The 17,500-nt window shown below is 46.5% G+C and overlaps 1 protein-coding gene across 9 annotated transcripts in view; it reads left to right on the top strand.

The window, feature by feature from the left end:
• LOC112235391 (guanine nucleotide exchange factor DBS-like) overlaps positions 1-17,500 on the top strand; it is a 68,507-nt gene that overhangs the window by 22,239 nt on the left and 28,768 nt on the right. For all 9 annotated transcript variants that reach the window (XM_042323866.1, XM_042323867.1, XM_042323865.1 and 6 more), the window contains 2 exons: positions 6,840-6,923; positions 10,119-10,233. In XM_042323866.1, coding sequence (XP_042179800.1) covers positions 6,848-6,923; positions 10,119-10,233 — 191 coding nt within the window. In that variant the 5' untranslated portion in view covers positions 6,840-6,847. The remainder of the gene's footprint in view (positions 1-6,839; positions 6,924-10,118; positions 10,234-17,500) is intronic.

Raw genomic sequence — 17,500 nt, 5'->3', positions numbered from 1 at the left:
TAAGTACCAAGAGAGGTTTTACAGTACGAGTAAAAACACATCCTTGGAATCTCTTCTTTGGAATGTCTCTCCTTTGTCAAGCCAAGGGAAAGTTTGACTAGAGGTGTCCTAAAAGAGATGTTATGTTTCCTTGGAATATCTGGTGTGTGTGTGTGTGTGTGTGTGTGTGTGTGTGGTAGTAGCGTGGGACAGTGGAGAGGGTGATGAACAGTGGTGTGTTGTCTCTCTTACTTCCATTCAGTAACAGAGATATGCTTGTCGACACACAGAGACTGGTCCGCTGGCCAAGTGGAAAGACATTGTGCCACATTTCCTCCAGTCTCTCAGGGCTAGCACACAGACACAGGTTTACACTAATGACCAAAAGTGTGTGGACGCCTGCTCGTCAAACATCTCCTTCCAAAATCATGTGCATTAATATGGTGTTTGTCCCCCCCTTTGCTGCTATAACAGCCTCCACTCTTCTGGGAAGGCTTTTCACTAGATTTTGGAACATTGATGTGGGGACATGCATTAGGTCGGGCAGTGATGTTGGGCGATTAGGCCTGGCTGACCAATTAATTCCAAAGGTATTCGATGGGGTTGAGGTCAGGGCTCTGTGCAGGCCAGTCAAGTTCTTCCACACCGATCTCAACAAACCATTTCTGTATGGACCTCATTTTGTGCACGGGGGCATTGTCATGCTGAAACAGGAAAGGGCCTTCCCCAAACTGTTGCCACAAAGTTGGAACCACAGAATCATCTAGAATATCATTGTAGGCTGTTGCGTTAAGATTTCCCTTCACTAGAGCTAAGGGGCCAAGCCCAAACAGTTAAAAACAGCCCCAGACCATTATTTCTCCTCCACCAAACCCAGATTAGTCCGTCTGACTGCCAGTTGGTGAAGCGTGATTCGTCACTTCAGAGAACGGGTTTCCACTGCTCCAGAGTCCAATGGCGGCGAGCTTTACACCACTCCAGCTGACGCTTGGTATTGCACATCATGATCTTAGGCTTGTGTGCGGCTGCTCGGCCATGGAAACCCATTTCATGAAACTCCAGACGAACCGTTATTGTGCTGATGTTGCTTCCAGAGACAGTTTGGAACTCTGTAGTGAGTGTTGCAACCACGGACAGACGATTATTACACACCTCAGCACTCGGCGGTCCCGTTCTGTGAACTTGTGTGGCCTACCACTTCACAATAACAGCACTTACAGTTGACCGGGGCAGCTCTAGCAGGGCAGAAATTTGACGAACTGACTTGTTGGAAAGGTGGCATCCTATGAAGGTGCCACGTTGAAAGTCACTGAGTTCTTCAGTAAGGCCATATTACTGCCAATGTTTGTCTATGAAGATTCCATGGCTGTGTGCCAAATTGTATACACCAGTCAGCAATGGGTGTGGCTGAAATAGCCCGAATCCAGTCATTTGAAGGGGTGTCCACATACTGCTGTGTATAAAAAGTGTAGCTTACAGTATAGCAGACTAGCCAACATGTTGGCACCTGACGCTCAATGGAGAAAAAAATATTTGACAAAGACTGAACAGTAGCCACATAATGTAGCTCATAATGTAGAAATATTACAGATTTAATCCAGAGATTTATGGGCTGGGCAGAAGGCACCCACACACACAGTGAGCACGCATGGCAACAGGGCAACGGTGGCCGTTTGACCCAGTTGTTACTGTCGTGTGTGTTGTTATCCCCATGGCAGATGGGGACCTAGTAACCCAGACTGTAATACCATAATAGAACTGGGTTCCCCCCCACATACACAATGATACACACACACACACACACACACACACACACACACACACACACACAGCTGTGGAACGGTTGTTCATCCCTTACTTGTCCTCTCACTCACACACACAGCTGCCCTTCTTGCCACACCACCATCAACAGTTGGCTCCATCACCAGCTCATACCCACACAGCATGGTGCTCCACACAACATGGCGCTCCACGTCATACCCACACAGCATGGCACTCCACACAGCATGGCGCTCCACACAGCATGGCGCTCCACACAGCATGGTGCGCCACGCCCCCCCACACACACACATACTTCCACATCCCCAATACAATCTGTTGCCTTTCAGTCCACATACCAAGACTGCCCTGCCCACCCTGCCCATACACCACATACCACGACAACACATGAAGTTACTGCATGGACCAGCGAACCGAGGGGTTAGCTGTAGGGGTTAAATAAAGGGGAGGGGAAGGGAGGGGTTAGGGTCTAGGGGTTAATGTCAGACTGGGTGATTATACTGTATTTTTCAAGGGCCGACATCAAGGACTGTACCACCTGTGATAGTGACTTTGTGTATAGTGACGTGTAAAGGCAACGAGGTCTTTCCAGGCTGCTAACATGTGTTTAACCGCCGGCTGCTTGTGGGAACATGATGACCGAACAAAGAGAGATTCATGGGACAGGAGAGAGAGTAGCACTCTGTGTAGCACAGAGGCATGGTAACTACCATGTTGGTGCATGTGTGTAACTGGTGGTGAACCTTTGTGTCAGTGGGGTCACACGATCATGTGAAAGGAATGTCATGACTGGAGTGAAAATGCATTGTAAACTATTCAACAAAAACTGTTGGTCGGATCTTTTGTTTTAGCTCTGATAGCATTCGATGAAACGCATAGAAGGAACATGGAGAGAGAGGCCTCTGTAGAATCTCCTTTACTGGAAAGAGCTGTGTAGTTGTCTTCCCAGTCCCCACAGCTCAACCAGAGCCATGTCTCCACATTAACAATGTAGGCATTAGTAATAGAACCCTGGCCTCCTTTCAATGGAGTATCTCCCTCCTCCTTTTTCCCCTTTCCTCTCCCTCCTCCTTTTCCCCCTTTTCTCTCCCTCCTCCTTTTTTCACCTTTTCTCCCCCTCCTCCTTTTTTCCCCTTTCCTCTCCCTCCTCCTCTTCCACATTTCTCCCCCTTTTCTCTGAGCTATCATCCATCCAGATCTGAGCTGTAACTTGTTAGGTTATACAATAGTTAACTGACAAGAAGGAATATGACAAGATATAAAACCTTACATGATAGAAATGTGTTGCATAGAGTAGAAATGATTGTCTAATTTCAAGTCAGCTCTATCCTCACATTGTAAACCTTGACCTTCACTGATTAAGCCCCTGACCTGATTGTGAATGAGTGGAGAGGTGGCGGGGGGGGCAGCATTCTTGGCCCCCATCAACCTCAAAACGTGGGGCCTGTGTTGGCCTGGCTGGGAGGAAGTTGGGGGTGTTGTGTGGTTTTGTGCTGCTTAAGAGTTCCCTGGCTGGGACAGGCCTGTTTTGGTGGCTTTTCTCCGGGTCTCAGTTGGAGCGCTCACAGACCACAGTGACGAGACTGAACACATCTCAACACATCATAAACAATGCACTCGGTGAGGAGGGTTAGGGCCCTTAGTTCTCAATGGAACTGAATGGGTTAGAGACGTTCCTTACCTCTAATACCAGGAAGAAAGAGGGGAAAACACAGAGCGAGAAGTACTACAAGGTCTATTTTTAGAAGACATGTTTGTATAAACTTAAGTTAGATGTATTGGAGAATTAGAAATATATACTCACACACACACATCCTTCGCTCTGTGGCAGCTTCTCTCTAGGGGGGTGCGTGTGTGTAATAGAGAGAGTGAGTGTCTGGGTTTGGGCCAAAGTGTTATCCTAACCATGCTATTAAACTAACTCTGTTAGACTGACCTGTTACCTACCACCCAGGGCTGTAAAGACTGACCTGTTACCTACCACCCAGGGCTGTGAAGACTGAGCTGTTACCTACCACCCAGGGCTGTAAGACTGAGCTGTTACCTACCACCCAGGGCTGTAAGACTGACCTGTTATCTACCATACAGGGCTGTAGTAAGACTGAGCTGTTACCTACCACCCAGGGCTGTAAGACTGACCTGTTACCTACCACCCAGGGCTGTAGTAAGGTTGAGCTGTTACCTACCACCCAGGGCTTTTAATACTGAGCTGTTACCTAACACCCAGGGCTGTTAGACTGAGCTGTTACCTACCACCCAGGGCTGTTAGACTGAGCTGTTACCTACCACCCAGGGCTGTAAGACTGAGCTGTTACCTACCACCCAGGGCTGTTAGACTGAGCTGTTACCTACCACCCAGGGCTGTAAGACTGAGCTGTTACCTACCACCCAGGGCTTTAAGACTGAGCTGTTACCTACCACCCAGGGCTGTTAGACTGAGCTGTTACCTACCACCCAGGGCTGCCTGTCCACCTGTCCTGATGCATTACACCAACATCAGACTGAATACTGACAGTGACTGCCAACATGCATGTCTATGGTTCTAGAATAGACTGCATTAGTGTTTCTCAACCTTGATCCCTATGGACCCACTCACTGTGTGGATGCTAGTCTTACCGGCTCCAGCTGGTTGGAGCTAGCTAAGCCTGACAGGTTGACGTCACCTTCCCTGAGACCTGAAGTCAGTCCCTCCTGAAAGGTGACCACAGGGTTGATTGGGGAGAGCATGGTATAAAAACCAAATGGGTACATAAGCATTAGTTAGAAACAATTGAGCATCATTGCAAATAGTTTTTATTAAAATGAGTTAAGAATAGAGAGAAAGTATTTTTTTAAGCTCACCTTGGCAGTGGTGATTTTAGCATGTAAATCTTGGTGGGGCAAACTCAAGAAAAAAAATATATGCATGCCAGCAAAGCCACACTACACAACGCTAAACAATACATTAATTGCACTATAACGGTGACAAACGGTGCCCACAAACTGTTAGGGCCTACATAAAGCTGTCCCAACAGAAGAGCTTTCTTTTCAGCACCAAGTAGTGAATCCTTACCACCAATACACCTGGCTATCAGCGAAGCCTTGTCTGGCAGCAAAACAGTTCATTCAGCCTCATTTACTGCCTCTTTAAAAAAACATAGCTGATATGGCTGACTTGCTTAAACAAATGTGGTTTCTATTGACAATTGGGATGTACAAATGGTACGACGAGCAGATAAGAGGCCATCCGTAATTTCTATTAAGACATTAATGAGCGAGCTAGGACAGGCATAGTCAATATAACTATTTGTTCAGCACTTTTGAAAGGTACAGCGACAGAATTCAGAACATGGGCCGTTCTTACAGTATTATCCCTGTACACCAAGTCAGAACCTTAGGATAAATGAGGCATATAAGCAGACAGTGAAAGCTCTTACAATATTCGATGATTACATTAATCTAAAACAGGTTATAGGCTACATGTGCACCACCAAGTCAGAACAGTACGCTGAATTATGACGGGGGAAAGGAACAAACTATTAGAGTGAGGCACATGGGCTACTAACAGCTTACAACACAAAATACACTTAGTATTACTTTCTTAGCTACAGTATACATATCTCCTTGGCATATTACATCATTTATGCAGCAGCATATAAGACATTTTTGGACATGTTGTGCTTTGCTCACTTGAACAGGAAGGTGGTGCGGCGGTCCTTCGTGGGCAAATTTTGTCATCAAACTTTGTCATCAAAGTCTGGCATTCTCTGGATTTATGGTGCATTCAAGACAACTGGGAACTCAGAAAAACACAAGGTTGAATCATGACATCAGGTCGGAGCTCAAGAAAGATTCTCGAGTTCCTGACTTGGAATTCCGAGTTGTATGACCGTATTTTCCCAGTCGGAGCTAGTTTTGTTCAGAGTTCCCAGTTGTCTTGTACTCACTGAAGTCTCCCATTTCCCAGTTCTGAGTTTCCAGTTGTTTTGAACCGCCAGAAGTCATGTTGGATTGACAGTATGGCCAATGTATTCAACCATGGTGTTGAATGTTTATCCTTTTAAGCTTGGAAAAGAGACCCTTAAACCCAGACTTGGACCACACGCCCACTCGTCTGACTAGCAGGCTAGTGATTGCTTTGCAACACTTGTAGTTAGCCACTAATTCCTTCCAAACTACTCATTGTTGAATTTGTGATTTCCAACTTGTTGTGTAATGTTCATGTCCAATGACCGATGAGCACCAATACGTTTTATCTATCATTTCTCTTCATATGACAAGGATTGAAAAGGATTTGCCAGTAGATTGTCGACTTGATTAGTCATCTATGAACATCTTGGCCATGTTCTGTTATAATCTCCACCCCTCAGCCTGGTTCCTCTCTAGGTATCTTCCTAGGTTCCGGCCATTCTAGGGAGTTTTTCCGAGCCACCGTGCTTCTGCATTGCTTGCTGTTTGGGGTTTACAATAATAGATGACAGGTAAAGTAACATACAGTATTTACAACAATACTCTCTCTGCCTCTCCCCCTCCTCTCAGCCTCTTCCCGCAGCCTCTCCCCTCTCTCCTCCTCCCCTCTCTACTCCTCTCCTCAGCCTCACCTCCCACACTCTCTTCCTCACTGAGACTGGGACTGAAAGTTGGAGAAAGGGGGGATTTGGGGAGACTTCTCCTTGAGAAGTGGGTCAGTGGGGTCTCTGCTCCTCTCTCTCTCTGTCATGTCATTCCAGGTGCTCTGTGTGACTAATACTATGTTCTATTATTGTAAATACTGTATGTTACAGTATTTACAGCTCAGTCTTACGCCCAGGGCTGTAAGACTGAGCTGTATGTTACTGTAACTGGCATCTATTGTTGTAAATACTGTATGTTACTGTAACTGGCATCTATTGTTGTAAATACTGTATGTTACTGTAACTGTCATCTATTGTTGTAAATACTGTATGTTACTGTAACTGTCATCTATTGTTGTAAATACTGTATGTTACTAACTGTCATCTATTGTTGTAAATACTGTATGTTACTGTAACTGTCATCTATTGTTGTAAATACTGTATGTTACTGTAACTGTAGTTGATGTTTTTTTGTCTCTTATCTTCCAGATGACATCATGCAGCAGGAGAGTGATCGTCTGTTTGCTGCAGACATCGATCCTGACCTCAGGAAACGGTTTGCTTTCCTCTCAGGTCAGTCTTTTTCTTTTCCCTCCATCGCTCCCTCCTACATAGTTACCTCTCATAGTGGTTCAATCCCAAACATCCGAGTGAGCCAATCCCAACGCTATGCCAAGGCCCTTGAAGATCTCCCTTCACAGATGGAAAAATCTTTAGCAATATGGCAGAAGCTAATAACAGTGAACCATCCCCAAAGCTGACACAGCCACTGATGGAGCAGCAATCATATCACACTGTATGAGAGAAGTAGCTGAGTGAAGTAGCTGAGAGAAGTAGCTGGCCTAAACATCAAAACATAATCCATCATCATTTTCCTATTTATAAAAGTACAGGAATAGCACTCTGGTTGCCAGATAGAGTACAGCAGTGTTGTTCAAACTGATTTCTGTTGTATGACTTAACTAAACTAAGACTTTTGCAACGATCTGACCTTTGGGGGTAAACTGAGGAAAACCGTTCCACACCAGACCCATATTTCCAAAGAGTTGGGCCAACTCAGTTTGTTCCGTTACTACGGCGATGCCAACCCAGATAGGGCCCCACGTCGGGTTACCACGGATAATAACGGCACGGAGACAGCCTGTGAATAATTAATCGACACGGCGAACCACTTGGCAACCTGGCCCGGCAACGGTTGGAAGAACCAAGTGTGTGTGTGGCACTATGTGCTGCTGTGATTGGCTGCTGAGTGTGTGACTGAATTTAACACTCCACCCGTTGAAAGCGAGAGTGTGTGTGTGTGTCTCTAACTGAATTTCACGAGCTTCAGTTCCTTCAGTTCCTTGCTGTTACATGTCTTGCCCGGGAACCTGTTCTTAGGTTGCGTACAGTCTGTTTGTCTTCACATCTCTCTGTCAGTGTGGTTAATAACTCTGTGGTTGCCAGGGGTGATGCGTGTGTGTGTGTGTGTGTGTGTGTTCATGACAGCTGCCCACCCTCTGATGAGTAGTCACATGAGCACACAGCTGATGAAGATGACCCTTGGTCTAGTTCTAATTCATACTTCTACGCTACAGCCTTGGTACGCCACTAGAATGACTCCAAGCCCAGCGGATGAGAGTGTGACGCAGCGCTACTGTTTTAGCTGTGTCATTAAAGACTCCTGCTGTAGGCCTCCCGGGTGGCGCAGTGGTTAAGGTCGCTGTACTGCAGAGCAGAGCAGACTCTGGGTTCGCGCTCTGTCGTAACCGGCCGCGACCGGGAGGTCCGTGGAGCGACGCACAATTGGCCTAGCGTCGTCCGGGTTAGGGAGGGGTTGGCCGGTAGGGATATCCTTGTCTCATCGCGCACCAGCGACTCCTGTGGCGGGCCGGGCGCAGTGCACGCTACCAAGGTTGCCAGGTGTTTCCTCCGACACATTGGTGCAGCTGGCTTCCGGGTTGGATGCGCGCTGTGTTAAGAAGCAGTGCGGCTTGGTTGGGTTGTGTATCGGAGGACGCATCTCTCCCGAGCCCGTAGCGATGAGACAAGGTAGTAGCTACTAAACAATAGGATACCACGAAATTAGGGAGAAAGCGGGGTAAAAAAAAAATTTTATTTTTATTTTTTAAAGAAGACTCCTGCTGTGTTCCTGTTCCTTCCCGGTTCACTCTGTATGTCCTCTCCCCTGGAGGTTGTCTGTGTCTCCAGGCCTTGTTTTGTGTTGTAATCATTAACCTCTGGTCCTCTAGTTGCCTACTCAGGCAGGTGTCTGCCTGACACACATACAGATGGATCAGGGCACAGTGCTCTGGTTCTGTTGTAGTCGTCTGGTACCAGATGGATCAGGGCACAGTGCTCTGGTTCTGCTGTAGTCGTCTGGTACCAGATGGATCAGGGCACAGTGCTCTGGTTCTGCTCTAGTCGTCTGGTACCAGATGGATCAGGGCACAGTGCTCTGGTTCTGCTCTAGTCGTCTGGTACCAGATGGATCAGGGCACAGTGCTTGGGTTCTGCTCTAGTCGTCTGGTACCAGATGGATCAGGGCACAGTGCTCTGGTTCTGCTCTAGTCGTCTGGTACCAGATAGATCAGGGCACAGTGCTCTGGTTCTGCTCTAGTGACACGGCTGGTGCCAGATGGATCAGGGAGCAGTGCTCTGGTTCTGCTCTAGTGACATGGCTGGTACCAGATGGATCAGGGCACAGTGCTCTGGTTCTGCTCTAGTGACACGGCTGGTGCCAGATGGATCAGGGCACAGTGCTCTGGTTCTGCTCTAGTGACGTCTGGTACCAGATGGATCAGGGCACAGTGCTCTGGTTCTGCTCTAGTGACACGGCTGGTGCCAGATGGATCAGGGCACAGTGCTCTGGTTCTGCTCTAGTGACACGGCTGGTGCCAGATGGATCAGGGCACTGTGCTCTGGTTCTGCTCTAGTTGCACGGCTGGTACCAGATGGATCAGGGCACAGTGCTCTGGTTCTGCTCTAGTGACACGTCGGGTACCAGATGGATCAGGGCACAGTGCTCTGGTTCTGCTCTAGTGGCACGGCTGGTGCAGAGATTCACACAGACCGCCTGTCTCTTTGTCTCTACTCACACCTGTTAATTTCTCATTCCCTGTACCCTCCTCTAGCACTAAATCAAGTCAAATTTGATTTGTCACAGGCGCCGAATACAACGGGTGTAGGCTTTACCGTGAAACGCTTTCTCGCGAGTCCTTTCCCGACAACGCAGAGTTAAAAAGGAAGAATAAAAATAGAAAATACTATTTTTGCAGCCTGCAGAGCCGCAGTAACACCAGGCTTTGTGAGAGAAGACAGATCCTATATCTCATCCTCTAATCTTCCCCTCCCCCACTCAGACCGTCACATGATTCCTCTGGGTCAATGGTTCTCAAAACCTCTCATCGGGACCCCCAGACGTTTCACAAAGGGCTTGATGATTAGCTGACAAGTTGAATCCGGTGTGCTAACTGTGGAATAGTTCAAATACATGGAACAGCTGGGGGTCCCCAAGGAGAGGCTGGAACCGCTGCTCTGTGTGTTCATTCCACTGGGGGGGGAGCTATATCTATCAGAAGAGTAATGGACATTATGAATATGATGTACATGAACGTTTTAAAACGCATGAAATAAAAGGATTCCAAAGCTTGTCACTATGTCTATTCTGTGGGGGTCTGAAAGGGGGATATGGGGGGCTGTATGTGCTGTCTAATTGAGGGCAAAATGATGGCCTTGTTGAACAAATGTAATCAATTAATCAATCAAATGTCCCCATTTCTTTCCCAGGGGGCCGAGCTGAGAACGGCAGTCCCATCATCGTGTTCCCAGAATTCCCTGCGTTTGGCGAGCTCCAGGAGGAAGAGTTCCACAACGTGCTGACCTACCTGACCAGTGTGCCCAGGTGACACACACACACACACACACACACAATGCATTGCACACTCTGATGCTTGAACTTGTCATCACTTTGTACAGTTGAGGAAGTGGTGTGGTAACAATGCCTACCAGCAGATGTCAGTGTAGAACTATTTTCACAGTTCCTTTGTTTGAACAGAACAATGAATCTCCCTACAACAAAGTGAACTTTTCTTATGCAGGACTGTATCTTAACCATTATAGTTGGCATCTATATTACACCTCAACGTTGCTGCAACTGGTACATGTGGTGTATGTCCTGGTACGCGTGGTGTATGTCCTGGTACGCGTGGTGTATGTCCTGGTACGCGTGGTGTATGTCCTGGTACGTGGTGTATGTCCTGGTACGCGTGGTGTATGTCCTGGTACGCGTGGTGTATGTCCTGGTACGCGTGGTGTATGTCCCGGTACGCGTGGTGTATGTCCCGGTACGCGTGGTGTATGTCCCGGTACGCGTGGTGTATGTCCCGGTACGCGTGGTGTATGTCCTGGTACGTGGTGTATGTCGCGTGGTGTATGTCCCGGTACGCGTGGTGTATGTCCCGGTACGCGTGGTGTATGTCCCGGTACGCGTGGTGTATGTCCCGGTACGCGTGGTGTATGTCCCGGTACGCGTGGTGTATGTCCCGGTACGCGTGGTGTATGTCCCGGTGCGTGGTGTATGTCCCGGTGCGGGGTGTATGTCCCGGTGCGCGTGGTGTATGTCCCGGTACGCGGGGTGTATGTCCCGGTGCGCGGGGTGTATGTCCCGGTGCGCGGGGTGTATGTCCCGGTGCGCGGGGTGTATGTCCCGGTGCGCGGGGTGTATGTCCCGGTGCGCGGGGTGTATGTCCCGATGCCGGGGTGTATGTCCCGCGGGGTGTATGTCCCGGTGCGCGGGGTGTATTTTGTATGCCCGGTGCGCGGGGTGTATGGCCCGGGGTGTACGCGGGGTGTATGGCCCGGTACGCGGGGTGTATGTCCCGGTACGCGGGGTGTATGGCCCGGTACATGGGGTGTATGGCCCGGTACATGGGGTGTATGTCCCGGTACATGTGGTGTATGTCCCGGTACATGAGGTGTATGTCCCGGTACATGAGGTGTATGTCCCGGTACATGAGGTGTATGTCCTGGACGTTATGCTAGTCCTGTTTCTATACAGGAACTAACTACCTTCTTGGCCAGATATCCCACGATATTCTCTATCTCAATAGGAATTCCTGATATTAATAAATGTTGAATAACAAAAAATAGTCATAAAATGGACCATATCCTCCCCTCCCATTAGCTAATGGGAGCTAAAAGTGAAACCTTTAACCCCTGACCCCTGACTCCTGGGGGGGGGGGCTTGGAGAGACAGATCATGACTGGTGTGGAGGTGTTAATGAAAGAGACTCCCTGTGTATCTAACGGGGTCTGTCAGTTAAAATACTCCAGGGCTCAGCTGCTATATGGAAGCAGTTTGTCATAGAAAGGAGTTCTGTAAAGATGTTTTGTCAATTCAAATTTGTCTGAAATTAAAAGAAAGAACATATATATTTCTAAGTAATATAGTATCATATACTATCCATTCGTTACAGCCGGAGGGAACCCATCTGTATCAAATGCATGAATGAGGTTCTACCTGAGATGTATATATTCAGTTGTGGTGTGTGACTGGGTGATGATATGTGTGATCATGAGCTCACATGTTACTAAGACCAGGGGGTATTCATAAAGCAGACAACTCTCCTGTGGATACTGCCGCCCTCCAGCCCCATGTACCTCTGATGTAAGAGACCCCTACAAATCAGCTGGGCTAGACAATCTGGACCCTTTCTTTCTAAAGATTATCTGCCGAAATTGTTGCCACCCCTATTACTAGCCTGTTAAACCTCTCTTTCGTGTCATCTGAGATTCCCAAAGATTGGAAAGCAGCTGCGGTCATCCTCCTCTTCAAAGTGGGGGACACTCTTGACCCAAACTGCTACAGACCTATATCTATCTTACCCTGCCTTTCTAAGGTCTTCGAAAGCCAAGTCAACAAACAGATTACCGACCATTTCGAATCCCACCATACCTTCTCCGCTATGCAATCTGGTTTCAGAGCTGGTCATGGGTGCACCTTAGCCACGCTCAAGGTCCTAAACGATATCTTAACCGCCATCGATAAGAAATAATAATGTGCAGCCGTATTCATTGACCTGGCCAAGGCTTTCGACTCTGTCAATCACCACATCCTCATTGGCAGACTCGATAGCCTTGGTTTCTCAAATGATTGCCTCGCCTGGCTCACCAACTACTTCTCTGATAGAGTTCGTTCAGTGTGTCAAATCGGAGGCCCTGTTGTCCGGGCCTCTGGCAGTCTCTATGGGGGTGCCACAGGGTTCAATTCTTGGACCGACTCTCTTCTCTGTATACATCAATGATGTCGCTCCTACTGCTGGTGAGTCTCTGATCCACCTCTACGCAGACGACACCATTCTGTATACTTCAGGCCCTTCTTTGGACACTGTGTTAACAACCCTCCAGACGAGCTTCAATGCCATACAACTCTCCTTCTGTGGCCTCCAATTGCTCTTAAATACAAGTAAAACTAAATGCATGCTCTTCAACCGATCGCTGCCTGCACCTGCCCGCCTGTCCAACATCACTACTCTGGACAGTTCTGACTTAGAATATGTGGACAACTACAAATCGCTAGGTGTCTGGTTAGACTGTAAACTCTCCTTCCAGACTCACATCAAACATCTCCAATCCAAAGTTAAATCTATAATTGGCTTCCTATTTTGCAAAAACAAAGCATCCTTCACTCATGCTGCCAAATAAACCCTTGTAAAACTGACCATCCTACTTCGGCAATGTCATTTACAAAATAGCCTCCAATACCCTACTCAATAAATTGGATGCAATCTATCACAGTGCCATCTGTTTTGTCACCAAAGCCCCATATACTACCCACCACTGCGACCTGTACGCTCTCGTTGGCTGGCCCTCGCTTCATACTCTTCGCCAAACCCACTGGCTCCATGTCATCTACAAGACCCTGCTAGGTAAAGTCCCCCCTTATCTCAGCTTGCTGGTCACAATAGCAGCACCCACCTGTAGCACGCTCTCCAGCAGGTATATCTCTCTGGTACCCCCAAAACCAATTCTTCCTTTGGCCGCCTCTCCTTCCAGTTCTCTGCTGCCAATGACTGGAACGAACTACAAACTGGAAACACTCTCTCTGAAACTGGAAACACTTATGTCCCTCACTAGCTTTAAGCACCAGCTGTCAGAGCAGCTTACAGATTACTGCACCTGTACATAGCCCATCTATAATTTAGCCCAAACAACTACCTCTCCCCCTACTGTATTTATTTATTTATTTTGCTCCTTTGCACCCCATTATTTTTATTTCTACTTTTCACATTTTTCCACTGCAAATCTACCATTCCAGTGTTTTACTTGCTATATGGTGAGGTGAGGGCCCTCGGAGTGTGGTGTCAGGAAAATAACCTCACACTCAACGTCAACAAAACTAAGGAGATGATTGTGGACTTCAGGAAACAGCAGAGGGAACACCCCCCTATCCACATCGATGGAACAGTAGTGGAGAGGGTAGCAAGTTTTAAGTTCCTCGGCATACACATCACAGACAAACTGAATTGGTCCACTCACACAGACAGCATCGTGAGGAAGGCGCAGCAGCGCCTCTTCAACCTCAGGAGGCTGAAGAAATTTGGCTTGTCACCAAAAGCACTCACAAACTTCTACAGATGCACAATCGAGAGCATCCTGGCGGGCTGTATCACCGCCTGGTATGGCAACTGCACCGCCCTCAACCGTAAGGCTCTCCAGAGGGTAGTGAGGTCTGCACAACGCATCACCGGGGCAAACTACCTGCCCTCCAGGACACCTACACCACCCGATGTTATAGGAAGGCCATAAAGATCATCAAGGACATCAACCACCCGAGCCACTGCCTGTTCACCCCGCTATCATCCAGAAGGCGAGGTCAGTACAGGTGCATCAAAGCTGGGACCGAGAGACTGAAAAACAGCTTCTATCTCAAGGCCATCAGACTGTTAAACAGCCACCACTAACATTGAGTGGCTGCTGCCAACACACTGACACTGACACTGACACTGACTCAACTCCAGCCACTTTAATAATGGGAATTGATGGGAAATGATGTAAATATATCACTAGCCACTTTAAACAATGCTACCCTATATAATGTTACTTACCCTACATTATGAATCTCATATGCATACGTATATACTGTACTCTATATCATCGACTGCATCCTTATGTAATACATGCATCACTAGCCACTTTAACTATGCCACTTTGTTTACATACTCATCTCATATGTATATACTGTACTCGATACCATCTACTGTATCTTGCCTATGCTGCTCTGTACCATCACTCATTCATATATCCTTATGTACATATTCTTTATCCCCTTACACTGTGTATAAGACAGTAGTTTTGGAATTGTTAGTTAGATTACTTGTTGGTTATTACTGCATTGTCGGAACTAGAAGCACAAGCATTTCGCTACACTCGCATTAACATCTGCTAACCATGTGTATGTGACAAATAAAATTTGATTTGATTTATATTGTATTTACTTTGCCACCATGGCCTTTTTTGCCTTTACCTCCCTTATCTCACCTCATTTGCTCACATTGTATATAGACTTATTTTTCTACTGTATTATTGACTGTATGTTTGTTTTACTCCATGTGTAACTCTGTGTCGTTGTATGTGTCGAACTGCTTTGCTTTATCTTGGCCAGGTCGCAATTGTAAATGAGAACTTGTTCTCAACTTGCCTACCTGGTTAAATAAAGGTGTAATAAATAAATAAGAGAGAGATGGATTCTCCAATTACCTTGAATGAACTACAGGACAAAATAAAAACCCTCCAACCCAAAAAGGCCTGTGGTGTTGATGGTATCCTCAATGAAATTATCAAATATACAGACAACAAATTCCAATTAGCTAGACCAAATTTGACCACAATAACTACCGTGGGATATGCGTCAACAGCAACCTTGGGAAAATCCTCTGCATTATCATTAACAGCAGACTCATACATTTCCTCAGTGAAAACAATGTACTGAGCAAATGTCAAATTGGCTTTTTACCAAATTATTGTACGACAGACCACGTATTCACCCTGCACACCCTAATTGACAAACAAACAAACCAAAACAAAGGCAACGTCTTCCCATGCTTTGTTGATTTCAAAAAAGCCTTTGACTCAATTTGGCATGAAGGTCTGCTATACAAATTGATGGGAAGCAGTGTTGGGTGAAAAACATACAACATAAAAAAATCCATGTACACAAACAACATTTGTGCGGTTAAAATAGGCAAAAAACACACACATTTCTTCCCACAGGGCCGTGGGGTGAGACAGGGATGCAGCTTAATCCCCACCCTCTTCAACATATAGATCAACGAATTGGCGAGGGCGCTAGAAAAGTCTGCAGAACATAAAATTCGACATACCAATTAGGATCTGGCTAAAAATACTTGAATCAGTTATAGAACCCATTGCCCTTTATGGTTGTGAGGTCTGGGGTCCGCTCACCAAACAAGAATTCACAAAATGGGACAAACACCAAATTAAGACTCTGCATGCAGAATTCTGCAAAAATATCCCCCGTGTACAACGTAGAACACCAAATAATACACACAGAGCAGAATTAGGCCGGTACCTGCTAATGATCAAAATCCAGAAAAGAGCCGTTCAATTCTACAACCACCTAAAAGGAAGCGATTCCCAAACCTTCCATAACAAAGCCATCCCCTATAGAGAGAGGAACCTAGAGAAGAATCCCCTAAGCAAACTGGTCCTGGGGCTCTGTTCACAAACACAAACAGACCCCACAGAGTCCCAGGACAGCAACACAATTAGTCCCAACCAAATCATGAGAAAACAAAAAGATAATTACTTGACACATTGGAAAGAATTAACAAAAAAACTGAGCAAGCTAGAATGCTATTTGGCCCTAAACCGAGAGTACACAGTGGCAGAATACCTGACCACTGTGACTAACCCAAACTTAAGGGAATTGCTTTGACTATGTAAAGACGTGAGCATAGCCTTGCTATTGAGAAAGGCCGCTGTAGGCAGACATGGCTCTCAAGAGAAGACAGGCTATGTGCACACTGCCCACAAAATGAGGTGGAAACTGAGCTGCATTTCCTAACCTCCTGCCCAATGTATGACCATATTAGACACATATTTCCCTCAGATTACACAGACCCACAAACAAACCCGATTTTGATAAACTCCCATATCTACTGGGTGAAATACCACAGTGTGCCATCACAGCAGCAAGATTTGTGACCTGCTGCCACAAGAAAAGGTCAACCAGTGAAGGACAAACACCATTGTAAATACAACCCATATTTATGTTTATTTATTTTCTCTTTTGTACTTTAACTATTTGCACATCGTTACAACAATGTATATAGACATAATATGACATTTGAAATGTCTTTATTCTTTTGGAACGTCTGTGAGTGTAATGTTTACTGTTCATTTGTATTGTGTATTTCAATTCTGTATATTATCTACCTCACTTGCTTTGGCACTGTTAACATATGTTTCCCATGCCAATAAAGCCCCTTGAATTGAATTGAGAGAGGGGGGTGCTTTCTCTGTTGTGCTCTCTAGCTTACTTTCATTTATTCCCTCGCTTTCATTCTCTTTCTCTGTGCCTCTCCCTTTCTCTCTAGCTTACTTACTCACTCTTTCTTTCTCTGTGCCTCTCCCTTTCTCTCTTGCTTACTTACTCACTCTTTCTTTCTCTCTCTCTCTCTAGCGCACTCGCCAGACCAAAAGCGTGAGTGACTGTAAGGGGGTAGAAAGAGGGAGCTGGAAGAGGAGATATAAAAGAGAAAGAGGGGGTATTGTGGGGGTGTAGACGGGGTGTCCTGGGTGTTTAATTACTATGAGTTTATCTCTGAATCAGAGTGTTGTATTTAACACGGTGTCCTATAGAGAAACATCCATCATGCTGCCAGTTCAGCCCTATGGACGGTCCTGATTAGTACCACTGGATAAATCAAATCACCGTCTGTTTTATCTCACAAGATGCATGCTCTCTGCACTTTCTCCTCTCCTTTTTCTCTCTGTCCTCTCTCTCGTTCTTTGTTCATCTCTACCTTAATTTCTATAAATCTCTCTTTCTATCTCTATGGCTTCCTCCTTGTCCTTTACCTCTGTGCTCTCCTCACTGCCAACACACATGCTGCTGAGCAGAGAGGGAGAGAGAGAGGAAAGGAGGG

Source organism: Oncorhynchus tshawytscha, linkage group LG07 (assembly GCF_018296145.1).
Source record: "Oncorhynchus tshawytscha isolate Ot180627B linkage group LG07, Otsh_v2.0, whole genome shotgun sequence".
Lineage (NCBI taxonomy): Eukaryota > Metazoa > Chordata > Actinopteri > Salmoniformes > Salmonidae > Oncorhynchus > Oncorhynchus tshawytscha.
Note: the sequence above shows the minus strand (reverse complement) of the source record. Positions and strands in the feature narration are given on the sequence as shown.